The 25,995-nt window shown below is 33.4% G+C and overlaps 3 protein-coding genes, 1 long non-coding RNA gene and 2 pseudogenes across 6 annotated transcripts; 4 read left to right on the plus strand and 2 right to left on the minus strand.

Moving 5' to 3' along the window:
* Positions 1-2,662: 2,662 nt before the first annotated feature.
* Positions 2,663-5,296, plus strand: LOC106394148 (actin-like; the record flags this gene model as incomplete). The annotated part of the gene is made up of 3 exons (XM_022702096.2): positions 2,663-2,972; positions 4,365-4,978; positions 5,055-5,296. Coding segments are annotated over 3 exons (990 nt in total), but the record flags the coding sequence as incomplete, so codon positions are not given.
* Positions 5,297-5,503: 207 nt separating this feature from the next.
* On the minus strand, positions 5,504-8,303 carry LOC106391737 (DNA polymerase delta small subunit). Of its 2 annotated transcripts, none has more exons than XM_013832444.3 (14): positions 8,148-8,303; positions 7,917-8,046; positions 7,658-7,764; positions 7,465-7,591; positions 7,251-7,361; positions 7,051-7,166; positions 6,893-6,976; positions 6,743-6,811; positions 6,576-6,647; positions 6,414-6,505; positions 6,216-6,343; positions 6,044-6,145; positions 5,878-5,945; positions 5,504-5,785 (listed from the first exon to the last, which is right to left on the minus strand). In XM_013832444.3, exons 1-14 carry the CDS (start codon positions 8,202-8,204, stop codon positions 5,732-5,734), a joined length of 1,317 nt encoding a protein of 438 aa, XP_013687898.1. In that variant the 5' UTR covers positions 8,205-8,303; the 3' UTR covers positions 5,504-5,731. The 2 variants fall into 2 exon arrangements, with proteins under 2 accessions (XP_013687898.1, XP_013687897.1); XM_013832443.3 differs by having other exon boundaries at positions 7,917-8,049.
* Positions 8,304-11,606: 3,303 nt separating this feature from the next.
* On the plus strand, positions 11,607-12,894 carry LOC106394822 (annotated as a pseudogene).
* A 3,671-nt stretch (positions 12,895-16,565) lies between these two features.
* On the minus strand, positions 16,566-17,674 carry LOC125585692. The gene is made up of 2 exons (XR_007322685.1): positions 17,007-17,674; positions 16,566-16,917 (listed from the first exon to the last, which is right to left on the minus strand). It is a non-coding gene; the product is annotated as an uncharacterized LOC125585692 (long non-coding RNA).
* A 3,820-nt stretch (positions 17,675-21,494) lies between these two features.
* LOC106392393 lies at positions 21,495-23,848 on the plus strand (annotated as a pseudogene).
* Positions 23,849-24,173: 325 nt separating this feature from the next.
* LOC106391736 (histone chaperone ASF1) lies at positions 24,174-25,728 on the plus strand. Of its 2 annotated transcripts, XM_013832441.3 has the most exons (3): positions 24,180-24,399; positions 24,492-24,611; positions 25,094-25,728. In XM_013832441.3, exon 3 carries the CDS (start codon positions 25,136-25,138, stop codon positions 25,556-25,558), a length of 423 nt encoding a protein of 140 aa, XP_013687895.1. In that variant the 5' UTR covers positions 24,180-24,399; positions 24,492-24,611; positions 25,094-25,135; the 3' UTR covers positions 25,559-25,728. The 2 variants fall into 2 exon arrangements, with proteins under 2 accessions (XP_013687896.1, XP_013687895.1); XM_013832442.3 differs by lacking the exon at positions 24,492-24,611 and having other exon boundaries at positions 24,174-24,399.
* Positions 25,729-25,995: the final 267 nt, after the last annotated feature.

Genomic DNA, 25,995 nt, shown 5'->3' on the forward strand with positions numbered 1-25,995 from the left:
TTTTGCAGGTTCCACATGTCAAGTAATTCAAAACAATTATATATGCAATTAATATAGCATAAAGTTATTTTGGGTTAAATGATTAATGTTTTCACTTTAAAAAAGGCTAAAAGTAGAAACTAGACACGTGTCTGCGTGTAGTAACAAATAATATAGCCAAAAGATGCACCTACGTACATGTATTCATTCTTATTACAATTTTGTTAGATTTCTTTTTTGTTGCATTTATTTTGCAGGAAGGGGATTTATGCGTGTTGGACTCAAGCTTATCATTCCATGCCACTATATAAACGCAACAAAGCGGTACGATTCTTGTCAAACGCGATCTTGTTAGTGAGACAGAGAGAAGAACAAACGAGAATACACCCCGTCTAGAGATGAATATAGCACTCTTGCAAGTAAGAAAAGGATGGTGGTTATACATTTGAACCCTTTCTCGTAATTCGTACATATCTATTTTTTTTCTTTTACTCTTTTTGTTTGTACTTGTTTTTGCACCAATGTTAATTAGCCATTGTTTTCAATGAAATAGTCAGGGTTCCTATGAGGTACGTACCATCATCCGCGAGTGGAATTTGATGGTTTTAGCTCTCTTTTTCAGTCTATTCATAGACTTTAGTTTCTGAGTTTTATTGTTAATATAAATTGGATATTTAGTTTGTACTCGTTAATTTTACCAATTTTTACATTGTTTTACTCAGAAAGTGATATTTTTTACATTAGGCTTTTATTTAGAAAAAGTGATAAAGTTTTAAAAAAAATATGAATATGGTAATCGACCCGCATATGTAGCAACAAAATAAAAGGGAAAGTAAGTTTTTGCACTATGAACTCAGAACGTTTGCAGATGTGAACCTACTTCATAACCATCCGAGTCAAATGATCTCTTGGTACATTGGCCCCTAATAATATTCTAAATTTACGGGCCCTGAAGCCAGCGATTCATCAGCTTGCTACTGCTACCTAGAGTAAAGGAAATTTGAAACTTTCGCTTAGGACAACATATTTTTATGAAAAAAACAATTAGAACATATATATATATATATATATATATCCATAAACAAAATGTTTGGATTGCTTCTCTATTAAATTACTTTTTAAAAAATATTTATGAAAGAAATATAAAACTATAATAAAGCGCATATTTCTGCCAAAATGTTATTTCAAAAATGATTCTGATTAGTTCTTCTATTCCATCAAAGAACATTTGGTTTAGGGCATCAAAAACAATTGGCGCCCTGCTGCTACCAGGACCAGCTTTGGCGCAGATGACACTGACATGGTGCCTATCGTGTGCGACAACGGAACTGGAATGGTCAAGGTAAGGAGACAAGTAAAACACTCCTTTTTAGTCCGCAATGTTCTAACTGTTTTAACCTCAGTTTATGCCTTTGCATGAAAAAAAACATGAAAAAAACATATTTTAATATTGTAGATATTTTCAGTTTTTATTTTCTACAAAATATTTTGCATAGTGAAAAACGCAAACAAAAGTATATCTTGTGTTTGCCCGTTTACATTTATAATTAACAACTAGGTTAAGACCCGCGCCTTGCGCAGAATAAACATTATATATAAAAATTATTTTATATATTATATGTTTATAGCATATTATGAAATAATAAATATATATTGAATAATTAAAAAGTCATTATCTACTACTTATATAATTAAATTGGTGCGAACATATAAATAAATTTAATAAATCGAAAAAATACTTTTTCTATTTGATATGATATATAATTAAATTTAAATGATAGTAACATATATATGGTATATGTTAATATTAATATTTATTAGATGATACTTTTTGCTCATTTTTTTTATCATTTGTATCTGTTATAGCAAAAAGTCTAAATTAGTGACAACAAAATTTTCACTGTGTGAATAGTGGTTTAAGTAATTTATAATATTTTAAAAAACTAAGCTGTCAATATTTTTTCAAATTTTTTATCAAAAAAATGTTCAAAGTAAATTTCAAAATTACGATATTTATGTATTTTTATATGGCATATAGTTTAATTTAAAATGATACATATATTTATATATCTTTTATTTTTGATACTTATTAAATGAGACTTTCAACTTATATTATTTTTCAATTATTTGTATCATGTCATAAAAAAAATTTAAATCATAGATCACAAAATTTGAATGTAAAACTTTTAACAGTTTTAGTAATTTATACTCGCTTTTAAAAATTCAAAATATAATATATAAATAATTTTTTTAATTTTTATTATATAGTTACTGTGATTGTTTAATTTATTTTAATAGCTTAAAATTAAACAAATATAATTATAATACATACTTATTTTTATCAAATCTTTATTATTCAAAATCATTAATTGTCATATATACTTTAGCCACATTAGGTAATTCCGTAATCTTATTTAAGGAAATAATGAATCACATTAATAATGTATTTATTGTGGTTTAATAAAAAGCTTATTATATATTTAAATGGATCAACATATTTTTCTAATGATTGTAAGAATCATTCTAGTGATGACACGTGACTACAAAAAAATGTTGCAATGCTTATCAAATAATATATAGGAGATCTAATTTTCATAAGATACTTCCGGTCGTGCATACATTTAGAAAATATACACTACATATAAACAAACAAAACAAGACAGCATGTTGTGATGATTGGTAAAATGTGCTGAAGGCGGGGTTAGCTCGAGACGATGCACCAAGCGCTGTGTTTCCAAGCATCGCTGGCCGTCCACGACACATGGAGCATATTAACAATTGGGATGACATGGAGAAGATTTGGCACCATACTTTCTACAACGAGCTACGTGTGGCTCCTGAAAAACACCCTGTGCTGCTCGGTGAAGCTCCTCTAACCCCAAAGGCCAATCGAGAGAAGATTACCCAAATCATGTTTGAGACCTTTGATGTCCCTAAACTATACGTTGCCAATGAAGCCGTTCTTTCTCTCTATGCCTCTGGTCGTACTACAGGTAAAGCCAACTTTTTATTTATGTTTTGAAAAAATAAAGGTAAAATTTAAATTTAAATTTAAATTTTCCAATTAATTAAAAAGAGTATGTTATTTTTTTCCGTCAACCACATGTAAGAATATGTTAGAAATTAAAATTTGGTTAGTATTTAATATAGAATATGTTATTCTTTAGGCATATGTTTTCTATATGTTTTTGTGAGATAAATATCCAAAAGCTGAATATAAGCACAAATAGCAATGATGCATTGGACGTCTAGTGGTTTAGCATAAAAAGTTGGGTTCGTTGTACTTCTGATTTGAATTTTTTTTCAAAAGATATTTTACGCCATGTTATAAGGTATTATTATGAACAAAACTTAGGTTCACCCCATAGGGTGAACTTTTAAATTCACCTCTCATTCTAGAACCAATCAAATTGCCACGTAGATAATTAATTAAAAAATATTAAATTTATTTTAAAATAACTAAAAAAAATAATGCTAATTTTAACAACGCTGACACCGCCATCTAAACCGTAAACCCGAAATCTTAATTTTTTAACCCTAAACCGTAATTCTAAAACCCAAATTCTATACCCTAAACTCAAATCCTAAACCCTAAAACCAAACTGTATATTCTAAACCCAAATCCTAGATCCTAAACCCAAACAGTAAACCTTAAATCCAAACCTTATACCCTAAACCAAATCCTAGACCCTAAACCCAAACCGTATACCCTAAACCTAAATCTTAGACTTAAAACCCAAACCGTAAAACCTAAACCCAAACCCAAACCCTAAACCTAGATGCTATAAGGTTTGGGTTTAGGGTCTAAGATTTGGGTTTATGGTTTGGGTTTAGGGTTTATGGTTTGGGTTTAGGGTTTATGGTTTAGGGTTTATTGTTTGGGTTTAGGGTATACAATTTGAGTTTAGGGTATATAATTTGGGTTTAGGGTATAGGATTTGGGTATAGGGTTTAGGGTTTGGGTTTAGGATTTAAGGTTTAGGGTTTAGAATTTAAAATTTAGGGTTTACGGTTTAAGTAACGGCGTCATCGGCATTAAAATTGGCATTATTCTGTTTTTTTAGTTATTTTTAAATAAGTTTAATATTTTTTAATTAATTATCTACATGGCAATTTGATTGGTCATAGAAAGAGAGGTGAATTTAAAGGTTCACCCTAGGGGGTGAACCTAAGTCTTGTTCTATTATTATCAACTGGTCCCCTGGGAAAAAATAGGATTTGGTGCAAACTACTCCCAGTTAAAATAAATAAATAAACACAAAGGAACAAGAGTTTGTTTGGTTAAGTTAATTTATGAAAATGTGATTTTAACAAGTATATATTTCATTAGTTGAAAATTGAAATGATTGGTGCATGAGGTCTTATCCTACTGATTTTTCTTCTAGGTATTGTGGTGGATTCAGGAGATGGTGTAAGCCACACAGTTCCCATCTTCGAAGGGTACCCACTCCCACAGGCGATCTCGCGTCTAGACCTAGCAGGCCGCGACATAACCGACTACCTCACCAAGATCATGATGGAACGTGGCTACACATACACCACAACAGCGGAGCGTGAGGTTATCAGAGACATCAAAGAGAAACTAGGTTACATAGCTCACGACCTAGACCAAGAAATGAAGAGAGCTACTGCGAGCTCAGCCATCGATAGAACCTACGAGCTTCCAGATGGTCAAGTGGTCACGATAGGAGCCGAGAGATTCAGGTGTCCTGAGGCTCTTTTTCAGCCCTCCTTGGTCGACATGGAAACTTGTGGTATTCATGAGACGACTTACAATTCAATCATGAAGTGTGATGTTGACACAAGGAAGGATTTGTTCGGAAACATTGTATTGAGCGGTGGCACAACGATGTTCCCTGGGCTTGCTGATAGGATGAGCAAAGAGATGGCTGCGGTTGCACCTGCTGGCATGAAGCTTAAACATGTGGTTGCTCCTGAAAGGAAGAACAATGTTTGGATTGGAGGCGCCATTTTGGCTTCTTTAGACAGTTTTCAACAGGTAAATTATTTGGATATCATATGGTTTTTAATCAAGTTAATGTGGTTTTTGTTGTAATGCATGTGTGAATATGCAGATGTGGGTGACTAAGGCTGAGTATAACGAAAATGGACCGGGGATTATTCACAGAAAATGCTTCTAATAATTAAGTTTATCAGCCTTAAATCATCATTTGTTCTGCTGATATATATATATATATATATGCTTTCTTCTTCTTAGTGTTATGCCTGGTGAAATAAATCGTGTTGAGGGAAGCAATATAATTGACTTCTTTGTTTGTATTAAGTTAACTTTTTAAAGTAATTTATTTTTCTCCCATAATATGAAAAGGAAAATGACAAATTTCATCAATTTTAGATAATCAATAATTATATGTCAAGTCTTTTGAAAACATCAAACTGATTTTCTTCAGGGAACAAAAACAATCAAAATTATGTCAAACATACGAAATACTTGAGAGCTAACATGAAAAAAAAACTCTTTCAAATGAGCTCCATAGGGGCATGCACCCCTATGAGTTTAACCTTTGGACATATTCAATGTCTTTTCATTCATATTTTACGAATTGTCAATCATGTTGCAACATTTGCATTGTAAATACTAAAAAGATTAATGTATCAGATTCTTAAGAAAATAATACAACAAATCCAAAGATTTGACAAAAGTACGTCTTAAAGAAAATACATCTGTTTGTTAGGACCTTGGAGATCTAAGATTTTACCAAAAGGTAGCAATTCATTGTTGTGATTAACATTATAACTGAATGTTAAAGCTACGAGTATGACATTCCAGATTCCTTAGGTTCACCTGCCAAAAAAAAATAACCATGTTAGTGACTCTGAGATATGAAAGAAAATGGAGTCCAGTGAGGACCATCTCTGCCTCAAATTTCAACTCACCGCAACAGCAACACCGGTCTCACAGAATTTAGGAATGCAGATCAACCTCACCAGCTGACCTTCTGACCCTGCAACATTAATATATTAAACTTAAAGCACTGCTTGACCCAAAAGAATAAAAGGTAAACTACCTATCATGTTCTTATATAATCAAAGGAGATTGTACCTTTTACCAAACGGCTGTCATACTTGTCTTGATTCCCAACGAAGTAAACATGAGGGCAAGTTTCAATCAAGAAAGGGTCTCTATCCGTGAAAGGATAACAACCTGTAAAAAAAATGAATCAAACCAATGGACACTAAATGTACACTATGCAGAGGGGAATGTTAGCACTCACCTAGCGTATTAGGTGCAGTGGGAGCAAGATGCCTCCACCTCAGTGTTCTTTCGACGAAATCAAGCTTGCTTTCAGCCTCTGAGTACTTGTCAAGGTCATCAATGTTCTGACCAGAAGTACCAAGAAATCTGCAAGAAAATGTCAAAAATAGGTTTTAGCTCAGACGAACGAACTGCAGTTAAGAGATTGTGACCATACCTGATATTATCGACGTCAAATGAGTGAGGATTTGTACATGATCTGAACGTGTTATAAGGTGCTGATCCAGGGAAAAGGCATCTGTTCAGAGGCTGAAACAAAAGAAAACTTTGTCAATTCATATTTCGGTTTTTTCAATGTTTAGTTATGTAATCTGCAAACCTGCTGAGGTAATGCGAAGTTAGCTGGATCATTCAGGCCTGGCATTATATCCACTGAAACTCCTGCAGCTATCTACAAACAGTCCACAAACAAACAAAAAAAAAGAATTTGAAATTTTCATCTCAATAGAATTGATAAGACACATGTGGATCTTGTTTTTAACTGACCTGGTTTAACATGATATCAAGCTCTTTGATGGGCTCATACAGTGTTGATTGATCTTTTGAGGCCATGTTCTGCAGAAAATCAACCAATAATAATCATAACAGAGGCAGATAACTGAAGATGTGTATATCAGCAAGGGAAGTTATCAGTACCTGTCCAGTTAAGAGTTTACGGGGGAATTCAACAGAGTTTCCAGCAATCACCACATGAACTATCTGCGCTGCAAGGCCTAGCTCCTGTTCAAACCAACATAACTATACATTAGAAACTAAAAGGAAGAAAAATACAGAAAGTTAAAAAGTTTTTAAACCTCATCATCAGAGACATGCCCAGTTATATGGTCAACAAGAAGCTGAAATAGCAGAGGATTAGACGAATTGCTTCCAATGGAGAGACCCGACACTAGTAAAACGTATTTATCTTCCTCTGCAGAAGAAGATAAGATGAATTATAAGAGAATGCTTTAAGATGTGATGACAAGCAAAAGGAAGAGAAGATATGTAGACTTACTTAGATGATCCAAAGGACGCTCTAACTGAGGTGGTAAACCAGCTTCTAGCACATCTTCAACAACGAACTCACCAGCACTAGTTTCCTTCCCGTGCAATGCAACAACAACACCTACAATTCTCTAATTCTATCACTATCCATTTTCTCAAAGAATCTTTCGTCCAAGAGACATTACCGCAACTCAAACAATCAAAGAAGAGGGACACAACAATACCTGTGACATAAACTGGAGGCGAAAGAGCAGAGCCGCCAAGCTTAACTCTACCACTCTCGTCTTCTAGGATAAGACTATCATCAGGGTGCATGAAGTTATGAGGCTTAACAAGAGGAGTAACAGACCTCTGCAATTGTGTTTTAACATGTACTCATCAATCTCAATCTAGAGTTTGTAAAAGCAATGAACGAACCTCTTTAGAGTATTCATCAAGAACGCAAGGTTTAAGCTTCATATGCTTGAACAAGGTGCCCACAATGATGCATTCCTTTCCTTCCTCAAGTCCCAACACCTTGCAAACTGCAATACACACACATATTAAAATTTTCAAAAAAAAAAAAAAACAGAACTGTAAATTAAACGATGCGAACCCAAAACCACACTCTACAAGAAAGTTATCTCCTTTTGTTGAGTTAAGTAAAAGCAAAAGCAAAAGGCTCTCTCACACTCACCAGGCAAATGGGGTTTCCAGGAAGGGGCAAGGGAGTAGAGAAGAGTTCTCATGAGGTGAAGACGGACGAAGTAAATCTGACTGTATTGCTGCCCTCTGTACATATCCTTTTGTATCTCGAACCGCTCATCCTGCTTCAATTCAAATATAAACCAAGTTCAGAATCACAATTTACAAACCCTAGCTTCCGCGCAGAGAGAGTCGTCGAATTAAAACAGAGAGGTGGGTGAACCAGGGAAGTGTAATCGGATTGCTTCCGTTCGTGAGTCTTCTCGGAGTCGATTTCCATGCCGGGAAGGAAGCAAAATTGGGGACTGACGAAAAATGTTATCGAACGAAAGAAAGAGACTCACTCTTCTTCATTTATCAGAGAGTGGAAAAGGGAATTTATTTAAACCGGATATCGACCGGTTTAACCAGGTAGAAATATATAATAGTATGCAATAATCTCAATCAACTTGTTATGAATTTAATACAAAACAAAACATTTGAAATAGATTAATTGTTATCATAATTACAATTTTAAAAGGAAAATAAATAATAGAAAATTAAAATACGCAAGAAAAAATTTATTAAAAAAAACATGATAAAACCGAAATGCCACGAAAAAGATCTTCAGAACTCATGATTTGCAATACTATAGAGAGAAATAACTAAGAATTAGTTTACCGAACAAAACATAGCTGATAACCAAATGCACTAAACTAATTGATATACATTTATCTGAAATCACCAATTTCTGGAACATCATTGGGTTTAAAAATAATTCTGGAAAATCCATCAATGTTGGTCACATACTTTAAACGACCTTAAAATGAAAAAAAAAAATAGGTGAGCAAAATATTAAGGGGATATCATCTCCAACAAATTTCTATTATAAAGTAATACTATAAATTAACTTCTCTCCAATTAAATTTTCAAAGTTGTAACACACCGACGACAACATTTGCATTTGTAGAATTCCATAAGTATTGGAAAACATGAGCACGTGCTCCATAAGCAACACACTTAATGACAATGTTACTGAAATGAATGAAAAAAAATCATAACTTAAAACTAGTTAAATGCGTAACTTTTAAGTTCAGATGTGAAATACTTATTCCATGTTTACTACAAAGAAACAGATCTTATGGTTAGTGAAATCATTGTTCCCGTTAGTAGGTTCTGTCATATATTCTTCAAGAAATCCTACTCCTACTACAACTCCTTACAAAAGAACAAAAATAAAACTTTAGACAATCACACTCAAAATATTGCCGATTTACGGCTATAATTAAACTTGACTATTAGAGAGAAGAAGATCAGATATAAACATATCAATAGAAAATTTAGGATGGGCAAATCCGTGGTAGAGGTCGGCAAACTTTGGAAAACAATAATAGTTGGACTTGAGAAATGGATCGATCATCGCAATGATAGAGGCCTTATTGAGTTTGATATGGTATCGTTACTTTGTCAATGACTTCCCTCCAATGGCATTTCAGTTGATGCATCCAAATCTCTGAAGAATGTGGCTTGGATGGTATTACCCTATTGAAAAACCAGTAAAAATGCGTCAGATAAAAACACAAATAGTAGTAAGACTAACCTAAATTTGTAACCTATTTAATTGACAAAACTTGGGCGAGAAGGTGTATACTAAGACTAACCTAAATTTGTTAGACACGATATCAAAACTTCCTAAAATTTCTCTACAAAATTTTGTAAATGGAATATAGTCGAGTATTAATTGATTGCAAATATTGAATCCATAATCTAAATTCCTTATATAAAACAATCACACTTTTTGATAAAGAATGCTAACCATAATCACCTCCTTAGTAATGATACGAAATTAAGCCAGTTAATCACTGCATATTATTAGGCTTTTAAACACGATTTGGTTACTAAAATCGTAACAGAAAAATATAACAAAGTTATTAAAAATGATTATTTTAACAATCACGATATCATTTGGCCTTGCTTGCTACGTTTTATTTAATGCCATACAGAGTAAACAAATAACTTTAATATTGATTGATTGAGATAAGTTTGAATTTGGTAGGCTATATTCATTCTGAATGTGTCAAATTAAACATTTGTGGTAGTAGTGCTTTTATTATTTTCAACTTAATATAGAGACGACATTATAGTTACAGATCTAAAAATTTGGACTCATACAAATAAGAAAACATATAAATGTCGTATGGTTCACTAATTTAGCTTGTCATAATCATACATATATCAAAAAGACAAAGTGGTATATTTGCTTTACAAAGCGACGTTCATATGGTTTTCATAGTAATGCTTTATTTTTTTTTTTACACTTTCATAGTAATGCATTATAAGGTTCTAGGAACTCTCCAAAGATTAAAAAAGATAACCAGATCTTATTATATGATATGTGATTGTATGTGGAATATATTAAATTACCGGTATTCAAAGTTTTTATATAATATGATATATGTATGAATGCATTATATAGTTTTTACACATTTTATATCACAACCCGTGAATTTATTTTTGTTACACATATTTTATATCACAACATGTTATTAATAACTCTCGAGATCACATTTTAATGCTATCACTATAACGTGAAGTGTATCCAAAAGATTAATAACTATCGAGATCGCATAAAATTTGCTCTTCGATATAGGAATGAATAATGTATTAGCATTAAACGTGGCTGGTTTTATTTGTTTGGTTAGGAAATAACAAAGAAGCTTATAGTATATTAATAGATTTATAATGTAATGGTCAATGACAATTTTGTAATTAATCTAGTTAACAAATAGTTTTTAAATTTAAGACGTAAGAGAGCTTGTGGTGCTGCCACATAGGAAATGTCACACATATAAATAACATATGAAGTAAATGTTATTTATTTACAATGTTCCTCAAATAATAATAAAGGGATGTTATGTCAATTTTAACAAATTTAAATCAGAACTAACATTAAATAAACCATATGAACTATCAAATTTAAATCAGAACTAACATTAAATAATATTGATTAACGATATTGAATTTAATTTCATCTGTTTAGTTTTTGAGATATCTACTGTTACATGTAAAATAATTAAAGAACAAATACAAATACATAGAGTTGAAGGATTTTTTTTGTGTCGACACAAGATGTTGATAAAAAAAAAATATCGTTTGAACAGATGATCTTCAGAACGTGGACTATTAAAAAAGCCTTATGGGCTTTATATGTTATCCCATTCGACAGATAACCTTTGTCTAAACTCTAACTGATCAACGCTTCTCTGAAGCAAGTAGGTTGAGGAGGTGGCATCATTCTTGGAGCACTATGGGCTTCATCTTTTCAATTTTTTATTATTAAATTTTTTTTCTTCATTTTTTGATTTTAAAAAAAAAAAAAAAAAACTAGACTAATCGTGGACCTCCACGACACGTGGGATCCGCGCTACAGTGATGAAATTTAAGAGAGAGGGATTCATCCCAAAGAGCTTTAGGAGAGAGGGGTTCATGGGATTAAATTATTTTATTTTTTTTTCGAAAGCATCACTACTCACAGAAACAGCTGTGAGTGAGTGAGTGAAAGATACGCGCCGATTTGAGCGCGTTGGATTATGAAGAATGTGAAAAATCTTGTAATCCCATCTTCAAAGGGGCTTGAGAAGTCATCCATTGGCTAATGGTTTTATAGGATGCTGCTGCTGCTGCAGTGTATGTGTGTGTAAGTAACAAAGGAAGCCCTTCTTTTACTCTCTTTGTTATTAGATCTCTCTAACGTCAAGGTTTATTTAGATTGTGTATGTGATCACTTTAGTTAAGAGTCTCAATGTCTCGCTGATCTCTATTTTCCTTCTGAGTATGATTCTTTTTCTAAGTATTTTCTATCGGAACACAAGAAAGAAACCATTTTTTATTGTCTGGTATCCGAGTAACTGATACATGTATTAGCCACACATAGGTGCGTATTACCCTATGAGTATTACCCTGTTCTTGCATCATTGTTAAGTTCCTTTATACTTTGTTTGTGTTGCTCTGGAGAAGCTCTATGAGATTGGAAACAAAGTAAAAGTTTTGCCTTTTTTATCATTTGATTTACTCATGCAATGATATTTCTTGGATGTTAATTGAACTTTCTGTAGCTTACCTTATCATATTATTCGTGCAGTTGTTAGATTGTTTAAAGAGGAGTGGTTAATGCCTTCTTGTGAATGATCTCTGTGCTTGCAGTGGAATCTTATTTTTCATGTTTATGATTGGTTATTTTGAAAGTGCTTGTTCCTCCACTGTTAAAGTTAAATAGTTTTTTTTTTTTCATGGATCTGCAACGTGAAATGTAGTAATGCTACTTGATTGGTTTTTTTTTTTAAAGTCCATATATATATATATATATTTGAGAATGACGTAATGATTTTCTTCTTATGAGCTAATTAGAAGCGATATTTATGTGTGTTTTAACTTTGTGTAGTAGCTTTGGGAGTTTATAGACTATGAGAAGGGGTAGAGGGAAAGGGAGGAAGCAGAGTGCATTTGCTCAGAAGACCGTGGAAACGGTGAAGAAGAAAATATCCCTTACAAGAGAAGAGGAAGGCCACAGAAGCCAATGAGAGATGATTTCGAAGAGGAAGAGGAGATGGAAGAAGAAGAAGATATTGGTGATACAAATGAAAGCAAAAAAACAAGAGAACGAGAGGAAGAGGAAGTTATCTAATGGAGACAATGTGGATTTAAAAGAGGAAGAGAGTGTGTTAGGATCAAATCAAGCACGGATGGTTCCACGAAATCGACATCTACTGGGTTTAGACAGAATGGAAGCAGGAGGAAGGGTAAGCCGAGACGAGCTGTTGAAGCTGTTGTGGAATGTATGGAGTTTAGGAAAACATGATGATGGACAAGTTAACCTGATAAGGCTTTTCATTTTGTCTTTATTACCCTGTTTGTTTTTGCATTTTGACAACTTTGGATATCTTTTTGGTGTTTATATGATCCATTGAATCAATGGCATCAATCTCCATACCCTTTTCTTGTGTCTCATACGTTTAGTTTCAGACATTTGATCGTCCAAGCATGGTCTTGCATATTTTGAGAGAGATGTGAGTGGGATCCTCTCTTCTACAAAAGTTATAGTTGCAAATCCGGTAAGTTAGGCAAAATTTTGCAGCAAAGCCAGGAAAATAGCTTAAGAGAGACTGAGAAGAGTCGCTAAGACTTAGGAGACAGGTCTACACAATTTTGAATCAATAATTTTATAGTATTACTAGTGGTTTGTCCGCGGGAAAGTTTGTTAATTATATAACACAATATTTAGTATTAGTTATAAGATTTGATTTTTTATACTACAAATTAACACTTTTATGAATGGACTGCCAAAATTTCATTTTTTATATTTCAATTCATCTTAGGTCATTAACAAAATGTACCTTCATGTCTATAAATCATCTATGCCTTTGAAGCTTAGTTATATAGATTTATATTATGTATAATTTTTTGTTTATTAAATGTTTTTTTAATACGGGTATATCATTATTGTTACGTTTTGTATGCAAGTTCTGAATAATATTTTAGCAGTGATCAATAAATATTCAGAAAATAAACATTCAGTTTGTGTGTACACATTTTTGTGTGTTTGGATGATACTTTTTTCGTCTTTTGTTTTGTATTTTGTGGTGCTAATTTGTGATTGTAACTACTGTTAGTTGGATGATCCTGATTTTCTTTAACTGTTTGTGCTTTTTTTAGTTGGTATATACATAGCTGCTGGTCATATATATGGCTAATTTTATGTAGTTGCCAATATCTAATCTATTAAAAGAAGAGTACAAATTAAAATTACCCCTTAGTTTTGCAAGTTATTTACAATGGCATGCCACTAAATTATTAATTAACATATCTTTTAGGATTCTTTATCTTTTCATCTTTAATTAATGCATTTCCAAAATTAAATTATAAATAAAAAAACATGGAAACAATAATTTATAAATCTAACTTTTAGTATTAATTGTCCTTTCCTATTTTATTATATATATGTGTTTGGAAATAATAAATTATACATATATATATATATATCGTAATTAAATACATACATTATATGAGAATTTAGGTACGTGTTCGGGTACGGATCAGTTTTTTGGGTATCAGATTTTTAGGTTTAAAATTAAACATTGTTCGAATATGATAAATTTTCGGACGAGGTTCGGACTAGGATCATTCCGGATCCAGATAGATTTGTAGAAACCTAAAAATATCCAAATAATTTATGTTTTTAGAAATGTCTTTATATAATTTATAAAAAATAAAAATCAATACACGCGTGCGGGTCAAGCTCTAGTTTTTGTTTAAATTGTAAGCTTGTAGAGTAAGTTAACTCATGTTGTTCTTGTGCCCAACCGTCGAATTATACAAAGTGTGAGAATCTTAGTATTAATGTTTAAATATCTAATGCTTTATATCTGTGTCATGCCCGTGTGCTTTGTATGACAATCTTCTCCTTCATAGTTAGTTGTAATCTTTAAGCTTTATATATGATTTTATTTTGGCACTATAATACCTGATGAACTTTAACCAAGAGAGCTCATTGTTCCAAGTAATACAAATAAATTAAAAGATTTTGGGCGTCAAGTGACTGAAAACCCAAATACAGAAGATTATGAAGCACGTCGTTCAGATGTCTTACATGCAAACCAATGAGATGATATATAGCTAAGTGTTCCCAAAACATATTAAGATGAGCAGCAGCCTGATTACTGGTGATGGTAATAAGGAAAGTGTTCATATATGCACATACAAATTTTGTTTTCATTTCACAAATTACTTACACCAGCCTACTATACTAAGAAATGAAAACTCCAAATATTCTGAGTTATACATGGATAAAAGTAACGTAATAATAATTCTTTATGAAAATACCAAAGCTCTTACATTATTCCTGTGTTAATATTATATATAACGGCCCAACATGTAAGACTTGAAACTTATATAAAGAACTACTGCAGCCCAAACAAAAATAAGTCTATAAACAATACGAAGCCCAAGAAGATAATAACGAACGCTGAAATCATAAAAGGAGAAGATTCGCTAGTTAGAAGCGAAAAGAAAAAGAAAAGAAGCCCCCTCCCTCTTCGACACGTGGCGGAAAAAGGAACAGGGTGTGCTGAAGTGGCACTCTAAGAAGAGTTTTTTTTGGCAACTTTCTTAGTATAGATTAGTAATCAACCCGCCCTACAGGCGGGAGTATGCAAATAAATGAAAAAAATAATATATTTTAAATATTTAATTTATTCTTAACTAAAGATAAACTTAATTTTGATATATATATATATACCTTTTAAAAATACGTATATGAACTGAAATTGGTCTATATATCTGTTTATTCAGAAAAAAAATAGGTGAGTAAATTTTTGTTTATTCAGTATTTTTTTTTTTTTGGTATATTTCTGTGTATTCAGTTTAGTTGGTGGATATGTTCTAGCGAATTGGTCCTTGCTTGCAAACCGAACCACAAACCGATTAATGAAAACAGAGAACCGATAATTTTGGTTTGGTCGGTTCCGTTTGCTTAGGTTTGTACCACATGCCCATCGTTAAAATCCAGCGTCGTTGAAGAATGAGAAGTTTCATGTTTGCTATTGGCAGTTTCGGGGAAATTGTCGATGTTGAAGAATAATAATGTGATCTTCTGTTTGTTATAAATCTTTAAATCTAGTTGCAGGTGACGTAAACATACATGTTTAAATTAATCCCATTAGCCACAATTATTAGTATTTTATTTTCTAGAAGAAAGATTGGTGCCCGTTATGCTAATGGTCCGAGGTAATTTATTAAAGGTTGAGTTAATAGGGATTATTTAATATTGGGACGACAATGAATCCCACAAATCCATATGTTGTATGCTTCCAGCTACTGAGATTTACTCAATTTAATGAAAACATTATTTTTTTCTTGAAAATTTTGACCTTTTAGCTTGTCCGTTTAATACTCGTTTAAAACATGTTTTCAGATAGAGTTTACATACATTGGAATTATAAAATGTCAACTGATGTAGATTCTATGCATTGTGCTCTTATCATAATCTGATTTTCCTTACTCGCGTACTCTTCCAAATTTGCCTTCACACAAATATTTTGTGTTCATGTTAGCAGGTCTAGGAAGCAATGATGATTATGGCTTCGTCATAATACCTACGACAGTTATTCTGTCTTTTTTTGACATGTCCTCCGTAAATATACACCTTCGGTTTGACCTCTGTTGCTTGGAAAATACCAAAATTGCGCATGCAAAACCCCATCTCGAAACTATTTTCTTCCTTCTCTTATTTACTATGTTTCGTTCTCTCCACTGCTCTGCCTTGTCCCCCCCCCCTCCCCACCCCCCCTTGCGACTCAACTCTGCTGTCACCATGACCCTACCACCACTTATCCACCATTCTACAACAACTTTCATTAGACTCACCCAGCGGAAACTTTGGCACTTTTGTTGCTTTCTATAACTTCTAAAGCACCATTTGATGTGGGACTCATCATCTCCTGCATTAATCCCGCAGACCCTTTCTTTTCTTTATGTTTCAATATAGAGAAGATGACAACAAAGCATTTAGGATATCAACTTTTTAACACATATTATCTCCTACATTTTTGTTTCTTCTTCTTACATTGGATAGCTGATAAGAATAATCAGTCTGAAGATTGAAAAGTAGCTGCAACAATCAAGTTCTTTTATCAGTTCAAATGTACATTAGATCAGATTCAATTGCAACAAAATGTTCAAGACAATGCAAATGTTATTGCAATTATGTCACATATAAGACCCGATGGAACCATGAATCATTCAAGTGTGACTACTGATTATAAGAGTTTGCTAAATGAAAAACTCATTTTAAATAACGTGTGCAAATATATTCATTGATGTTATTTAGGTTGTACCTCAACTTTGTCGGTCCTTAAAGCTGCACTATTGGGGGTATCTGTTGTTTTTAGCTGAGAGAGTGCATCCCCCATAGCAGAGTTGAGCTGAGTGAATTTCCAAGCCAGTACCTTCCAATTTTTCTTCATTTACCGTACAAATCATTGTTAATAAGTAAATCAACAAAGAGGGAAATGCATAAGTGATCATATAGTGTTTATTTTCAAATCACCTCCAAAGCTTTGTACTCATCATATATGAATTTAAGATTTTCCTCCTGAGAACTGTTAGTCTGCTCCAAATATTGCCTTGCTGATCTGATTTAGTTCATAGAAGTAACATCATATATCGACATATGTCGTCGAACGTTTTTGGGACGGCAAGGGTCGATGGTGGAGCCATTGTTTTTTTTTTGTGGAGTCTTCTTTGGAATCTTTTTTGATGCGTGTGAGGTTGATGTTGGTGGGATAATGAGTTTTATAGCGATGTGTCTCAGAGCGAGATAAATATTTAGAAATAATAATAATGTAAAATTACACATTTTTTTTTCTTTTTTCAGATAGATGTAATATTTGGAAATAATTAAAACATAAAATTATACATTTATTCATATATATGTTTAATGTAATATTTACTAATATTGTAATGTTACCATTTCTTAAAAATATTTGAAAATAATTAAAATGTAAAACTATACATTATTTCAGATATATGTTTAATGTAATATTTCTATTTTTAATTTTTTTACATTTTAACATCATAATAAATATACATTTTATCATACATAATCAACGTGGCATTATTACATTTTAATGGAAAATAAAATTTCATTTTATGTATAATAAATATACATTAATAATATTTACATATATTCATTTTTTACATTTTAAGATATATGTTTAATGTAGTATTTCCATTTGGTTAATTGTGTATTTACTATTATTTGTTTGATGTAAAACTATAAAAAAATTTTTGTTTAATGTAGTATTAATAATTTTTTTATATTGTATATTACTTTTTTAATGTAGTATTTCCATTTTTTAAATTGTGTACTTACTTATTATTATTTTTTCATATATTATATATTTACATATTTAAATGTATATTTGCTTATATTTAATTTTTACATTATTTTGTATATTATATATTTACAAATTTAAATTTACATTTACTTATATTTCGTATATTATATATTTATATATTTAAATGTAAATTTACTTATATTTCATATATTATATATATTTAAATGATAATAATGTGATTTAATGTAATAATGTAATAATAGTAATAACGCCACATGTCTTCTTCTCGAATAATGATTCTATGCTGATGTGGACATCCTATGGAGCTTCAAAAGTATAGATTTATTCATAATCTAAAACACAACTTCAGAACTTTTGCCTTGAATTGTTTAAAAAAAAACATGTGGTAATCATTTAAATTCTGTGTGAAAAAATTAACATTATATATATATATATATATATATATATTAATGTTCGAACAATCTTCTAGTTTCTCCTTTTAGCTAATTTTAACCCCAATGGCAGTGACTTGAAACCTAAGGTTACTAGACCAATGGATTATATTAAGAAACTCGAACCCTAATTCCCATCTTTTGTTTAACAAATAGAAAATAAACTGAGGAGTTTATGGCATTTTGTAAGTATATTACATCATATTTGATTATAATGACGACATAAATAATAGTATTTTCTAAATGCATATTGAAATATAATATCTTTTATTGTAAATAAATTAAAATTTTGATTAATTGCATTTTATTATTATAAAATTTTATATTCTTCTTATAGTTAAATCTTAAAATGAGAATTCATATTTACTTTGGTATTTTGATTGTGGTTATATTAAGTTTCACAAACATAAAAACATAAAATTTAAATGCAAATTTAATATTAAGAAAAGAAACAATATTAATAATAATGAAAAATTTTAATAATTATAAAATATAGAATATGTACCTCTTTAAAGTATATAGTGTTATGTTATTTAAAAATATTTTGTAATTATTTGATTAAAAAATTTTACTGTTAAAATATATTTTAGGTTTTTTACTTAAATTTCTCCTAAAAGTAAGCAGTAAAAACAACATATTATGTAAGTAAAATATATGACAAATAAATAAAATGTTTCAATAATACTAACTATAAAATATTATTAGTCAACTGAACATATATAAGTTTATGTTACGAAATTATTTTATTTAACCATATAAGAAAATAGATGGATGTATAAAAATATTTCTATTACTTTGAAAAATTTGTTCGATGGTTAAGGGATGATTGAAGACGATTGATTCTATTGGAACGTGAATCTGTGTTTGACTCGATCAACATCTTTTCTTCTTCAAGCTTTTATGATTCAATCGGTTCGACTCTCGTTGGTTTGAGTTCGATGTCTCTCGATTGGAACTTCATCAAAGAAGAGAGATCCTTTGACTCGTGAGGTTATTGGTAGATCTCACGTTCAAGTCTCAAGCAGTGTTTTTGGTGTGTCTTCAATTTCTGTTATCGTCTTCGTTGAGGTTGTTTGAACGGGATCATGTTCCGGTTTGTTTCCGGTGGATATGCCGATTAGACCTTCGTTGGTGGTGATTCGCATGGTGGACACGCGTCTCTGTCATGCCAAATGGTAACGCATGGAGTTCGAGTCGGCCACGCTTTTCTCTAGGACTTCTTTTTGTTGGGCCTCTTGTATATTTCTTTTTTTTGTACGGTTGGGCCTTTCTAATATTTGACTTGGATTTTTTTAAAAAGATGGCAAAACCTTCGACTGAAAAAAAAGAAAAGAAAAAGAAGACAAACAAAAAGAAGAAGAAGAAGAAGAAGAAGAAGAGTAGAGACACAGCAGTCATGAGAGAGAGGGTGATGAGAACGGTGATGGTTCAATGTCGCTTCCTGGATCATTCCGGTTAGTAAACACGGTTAAGTTAGATTTAGATATTTTTCACCGTTTCCGATTTCGCGCCCGATATAAACCCCCCCAAATGCATTCATGAAGCAATTCAATTTCAATTTCAACTTCTCGAGTAAGTCTGATCTCTCCCTCTCTCTCGCACTCTATATCTCTCTCTCTGTATCTCCGATTGTTTTGCTTTTGGATAGTGGAAACAGAGCAGGCCGTAGATGTCGCCAGAGATGGCACCGGAGCTGAGGCGTCTCACTCTCCTCCTCCAGGTAAATCATGATAGCGTCCCGTTCCTATTAGCCTCTGGATTGACTCGAGTGAGTGTGGTAGATATGATAAACTTAAGTAGTTTAGCTTCGGATCCGATAGTCCGATGTCTCGATCTCCGGAACCTAAAGTGTATGTGTGAGATGGAGAGTCTAGATCTGCTATTAGGATCGAGATTGATCTTGTGCTTTCTACTGATAAGAGATCGATTGTCATTTTCTTAGCAGCGACTGAGGATGCTTGGTTGAAACTTCATAAGGAGGTTCTCTCTGCTGTAGTTGCTCAAAACAAGCGGTTGATCGCCATTATTAAAAAGCAGAAGGAGTATGTTACCAAACAAGATTTACAAATGCTGAAAGATAAAATTGCCGAAAAAATCACAAGAGCTGTTCCAGCCATTGCAAGGAAGCAAATGGATGATATAAAGGAGAGGCAAGCTTGTGATGATGAGTCAGTTGCAAAACTTGTGCGAGACCTCAAAGAGCAGATTTGCCAATTTGTTGAATCTCTTGAGGTAAAACCAAACCTTGATGTATTTCTCATGTTTTACCTCAAGAGATTCAACAAATTGGCAAATCTGCTCTTTGAGGTCTCGCACAAGTTTTGCAACTGACTCATCATCACAAGCTTGCCTCTCCTTTATATCATCCATTAGCTTCCTTGCAATGGCTGGAACAGCTCTTGTGATTTTTTCGGCAATTTTATCTTTCAGCATTTGTAAATCTTCTTTGGTAACATACTCCTTCTGCTTTTTAATAATGGCGATCAACCGCTTGTTTTGAGCAACTACAGCAGAGAGAACCTCCTTATGAAGTTTCAACCAAGCATCCTCAGTCGCTGCTAAGAAAATGACAATCAATCTCTTATCAGTAGAAAGCACAAGATCAATCTCGATCCTAATAGCAGATCTAGACTCTCCATCTCACACATACACTTTAGGTTCCGGAGATCGAGACATCGGACTATCGGATCCGAAGCTAAACTACTTAAGTTTATCATATCTACCACACTCACTCGAGTCAATCCAGAGGCTAATAGGAACGGGACGCTATCATGATTTACCTGGAGGAGGAGAGTGAGACGCCTCAGCTCCGGTGCCATCTCCGGCGAAATCTACGGCCTGCTCTGTTTCCACTATCCAAAAGCAAAACAATCGGAGATACAGAGAGAGAGATATAGAGTGCGAGAGAGAGAGAGGGAGAGAGAAAGATCAGACTTACTCGAGAAGTTGAAATTGAAATTGAATTGCTTCATGAATGCATTTGGGGGGGGGGGGGTGTATCGGGCGCTAAATCGGAAACGGGTGAAAAATATCTAAATCTAACTTAACCGTGTTTACTAACCGAACATTAAACCAGAATGATCCAGACATTGAACCAGCACCGTCGCGAAGTCGAACGATACGATCTATCTCGTAAAAAAAACTCCATCGACTGTGTGATTAAACGGTTAGAGATTTGGAGGATTTTTTTAATGAATCGAGTGGTTTCGTGATGATGCAGGTCGTTGCGATCGAAGGTGAAGATGATTGGAAGAAGAGACGAGCTCGGATCTAGATAAGAAAGAGCTCCGCCGCGAATCGGATCGCGACGGCGGCGAACTGGTCCCGATTTCGCCGGATCCGGTAGATATCAGCTCGGTGAACGTGAAGAGAGAGGAGGAGATGGCCGGAGCCGTCGACGGAGGAGGAGAAGCGAAGCTGACCGGAGATGATTCGTGTAGAGGGAGCTGCGAGAAGGAATCGGGAGTTAACTCGGAGCGAGAAGGATCAGGTTAACTGAGTCGATGGCCGAGTCGGAGGGAGAAGTGAATCGTGGAGAGGAGGAGGCGAAGGAGACGAGCGATGTGCAGAGCTCGACGAGCTTGCCGAGGAAGTGGATAATGAGGATCGATCTCAGCCGTCGATTAGTTTCGTCGAGATGCTTCTGTCGCATCCGTGTGGCTACCTCTTTTCGTGCCGACTCGAAACCCAGGTGAAAATTGAAATTCGATTTTTTAATTTTATATTTTAACTATCTTTATTTAATAAAATAACAATACAACCGAAATAAAACTGGATAATTTATTCTGTTAAGAATAATATGCTTTGTTATAGTCAGCAGCATAGTATATTGTTAGCAAATATTGTTAACTTGGGTATTCAATGAAGAATTTGGATGATATGTATTAGAATGATAAATTTATTATTATATAAACAGATTTTTATTATATTAAAATTTAATGTTATTTAACTTGTTATTTTAGAATATACACTAAAATATAGGGCTATTGAAAAATTTTAATATAGGTGTTTTCTAATGATTTTATGATATTTTGGTGAAGTTTTTACCGGATAATATAAAATTGTAAATGGTTTTTTTAGAAATTATAAATATAATGATAGTAAATTATTTAATTCGAATAAACTCATTTAAAAATCAAGAAAAAAAAACAAATTACTCCAAACATTAAAAAAATAAATTAAATGCATTCATTTAAATACTCGGGTGTTTTTTAATTTTTAAAATATTTGCTAATAGTTACAAAGGAGTTTATTGAAAAAAGGTGACATGTGGGCATCTTTGATTGGGTTATTAAATCGCCCTTTAGGTTATTGACTGGTTTGGAACGTGCCCACGTTGATATATTTTTAAAACAACGCAAAAGCCATGCACTCAATCATACAGTATATGTATATTAAAGTGAAAAATAAAACCAAAATTCTTAATTAATCTGCATTGTTACAGGAAATACCAGAGTACGGTAATATAATCAGACAGCACGTAGATTTTGAGATGATTAGGAAACGTGACGAAGAAGGATTGTACAAAAGTTCGATGAGCAAGTTGTTTCGCGATTTGCTTCTACTTATCAACAATGTTAAAGCGTTTTATCTCAAGGGCTCTTCTGAGTTCAACTCTGCAGAGCAGCTTCTCCAACTCGTCAAGAAACAGATGATTACTACTCTGGAGAGACCTAGAGAGAAGATCTCGCCACCGAAAGAGAAGTCCTTGGAGTTAATTTCGTTTAAAGAGGCTGTTGCGGTCACTTCAAAGCCGAGAATCTCTCTCCCTATTGTAGCTTGTCGGAAACATAGTTCCTTGGCTGCTAAACCTTTGCTAATGATATCACCCACTGGAGGTGACAAGAAAGGGAAGAAGACAGATCAAGTGGTTGATGATGAGAAGCTTGTTTTATTGAAGGATGAAGAAACCTCTGGGAAAGATGACGAGTCTCTGGTTTTGAAGAAGATGGTGAGAGGAGAAGCCTCTACGGCTAAAAAAGTAGCAATTAGGAACGTCAAGAACAGTGATTCCAGCTTGAATGAGGTTAAGAAAACTGATGAAGAGAAGAAGGGTAACAAAAGTGGTAGCTCGAAAAGGAAAAGCGTTGCGAATTTTCTCAAGAGAATGAAAGGTGGTGGTTCTTCGTCTGATACAGTGGTCGAGACATCAAAGCCAAGCTCTGAACAGAAGAAGAACAACATCCGCAAAGCTGATGCTAAGAAACGAGCAACAGGGGAGAACCAAACAAATGAAAAAGCAAGTCCTGTGAAGAAGAAAAACAATGGTCGAGCCCTGAAAAGAGAGGCTGCTCCATCTCCACCTTCTTCTTCACCTGTTGTTGCCAAGCGAAGCAGAGAACCTGGTGAAAATTAAGAAGGAAGCCTCTTCTTCTCCTACTTCTACACGGTCGAAGAAACGTGCAAGGAGGTAATTAGTTATATTGTACTACTTAATCCTCTGAAGTACAGAGCTTTTTTCTTTTTGCTAACAAGTTAAGAGTATGATGTTGATGATTGGGGGGAGTACGAGGCAAAACATTTATCAGGAGTATCTAGTTTGGGACCTCTTTGTGATTCTCTCTATCTCTAAATCAGTAAACAACTGCAAATTATGTGTTTGGTGATTTGTATAAAAGCTTTCTACCACTTAGATATGGCAAAACACAGAAGTTAAAGTTACAAAGGAAGCTAAGAAGAATTGATTTAATGGATAAGAACTTTTATATGATTTAGTTACTGGAAAAAAATACAAAGCCATGAAGGAATAATTCAAAATAAAATTTGTACTTATGGTTATAGGATTCGATCTCATTAATGAAACAATTCGTTAAACAGTTGTTCTTCTGAACGTGACCCATTAGGAAAGCCTTATGGGCTTTATCCAGGACCCAAAAGATAAATAGCCTTCTTGTATCTGATCAACTCGTCACTTAAGCAGGTTGAGCTGTCCTACTTCTTATCCACACATGCACTTCGAGAGCACCACTACTCGCAGTAACAGCTGTGTGTGAGTGAGAGATACGCGCCTATTCTGAGCGCGTTGGATTAGGAAGAATGTGAAAATTCTAGTAATCCCCTCTTCAAACGAGGGCTTAAGAAGTTATCCATTGGCCAATGGTTTTATAGGATGATGCTGCTGCTGCTGCTGCTGCTTCTAAGTGTGTTGTGTGTAAGTAAACTGAGGAAGCTCCTTTTTTTATTACTGTCTTTTGTTATCAGATCTCTCTAATGTTTAGGGTTTTGTGTTTGTGATCACTTTAGCTCAGAGTCTCTCAGTGTTTCTCTGATCTCTGTTTCCTACTGAGTAGTTGAAAGCAAAGAAAGTGACCATTTGTATTGTCTGGTATCTGAGTAACTGATGCATGTATATGCCACACATAGGTGAGTTTTGTCTATTTTCTTCTTTTATGAGTATATTACCCTCTTCCTGCATCATTGTTAAGTTCGATTATACTTAGTTGTGTTGTGTCCCCATGAGATTGGAAACAAATTAAAAGTTAGCCTTCTTAATCATTTGATTTACTCATGCAATGATGTTTCATGGAAGTTAATCCAACTTTTTTTGTAGCTTATTATATTATTCATGAGAAATGGAATCTGTTTAATTAGGTTTGGAAGTTGAAATTTTTTTTTGTAAGTACAATTCTTTAGATGTTAAAAGAGGAGTGGTCAATGCTTGAAGTGGAATATATATATATTTTTTATGTTTATGATTGGTGGTTGAAAGTGTTTGTTCGTCCATTATTAACTAATTTGAAAGGGTGTAATGCTACTTGGTTGATTCTAAAATGATACATATAATATATATTGAGAATAGTATAAAGATTGTCTTCTTATGAGCTAGTGTGTTTTGAGCTTTGCAGGTTTCTAAGTTGTGTAGTAGCTTGTAGCGTTTATAGACCATTATGAGAAGAGGTAGAGGGAAAGGGAGGAAGCCGAGTGCATCTGCTCGGGAAGATCGTGGAAGCGGTGAAGAAGAGAAGATCCCTGCTTACAGGAGAAGAGGAAGGCCACAGAAGCCGGTGAGAGATGATTTCGAAGAGGAGGAGGAAGAAGAGATGGTAGAGAAGATGGAACAAGAAGAAGATATTGATGATACTAATGAAAGCTCAGTAACAAGCAAAAAACCAGAGAACGAGAGGAAGAGGAAAATATCTAATACAGATCACAATGCGGATTTAAAAGAAGAAGAGACCGAGTTAGGATCCAAATCAAGCATGGATGGTTCCACTAAATCGATATCTGTTGGGTTTAGGCAGAATGGAAGCAGGAGGAAGAGCAAGCCGAGACGAGCTGCTGAAGCTGTTGTGGAATGTAATGGAGTTTGAAGAACTAAAATGAAACAGGATGATGACAAGTTAACCTGAGGAGGCCTCTTCTTTTTGGCTTTTATTACCTTTTTTTTGTTGCAATTTGATAACTTTGGATATCTTTTGGTGTTTATATGATTCATGAATCATTGGCATCATCAATTTGCATACCATTTTCTTGTGTCTCATATGTTTAGTTTCCGAGGGTTGATCGTCCAAAGATGGTCCCTGCTGCAACACATGAATATGGGAGGGAAAGTCATTCATACATGTGAGTGAGTTCATCTCATCTACAAAAGTTATAATCAGTCTAAGATATTATAATTGCAAATCGTGTACGTTAGGTAAATGTAGCAGTAAAGCCATTAAGGAAGAGAGTTAAGAAAAAGGGCAGAGTCATTACACTTTTTTTTGAAGTCATTACACTTAAAGAGACTGGTCTACACAATTTTAAA

Source organism: Brassica napus, chromosome C4 (assembly GCF_020379485.1).
Source record: "Brassica napus cultivar Da-Ae chromosome C4, Da-Ae, whole genome shotgun sequence".
Classification (NCBI taxonomy): domain Eukaryota; kingdom Viridiplantae; phylum Streptophyta; class Magnoliopsida; order Brassicales; family Brassicaceae; genus Brassica; species Brassica napus.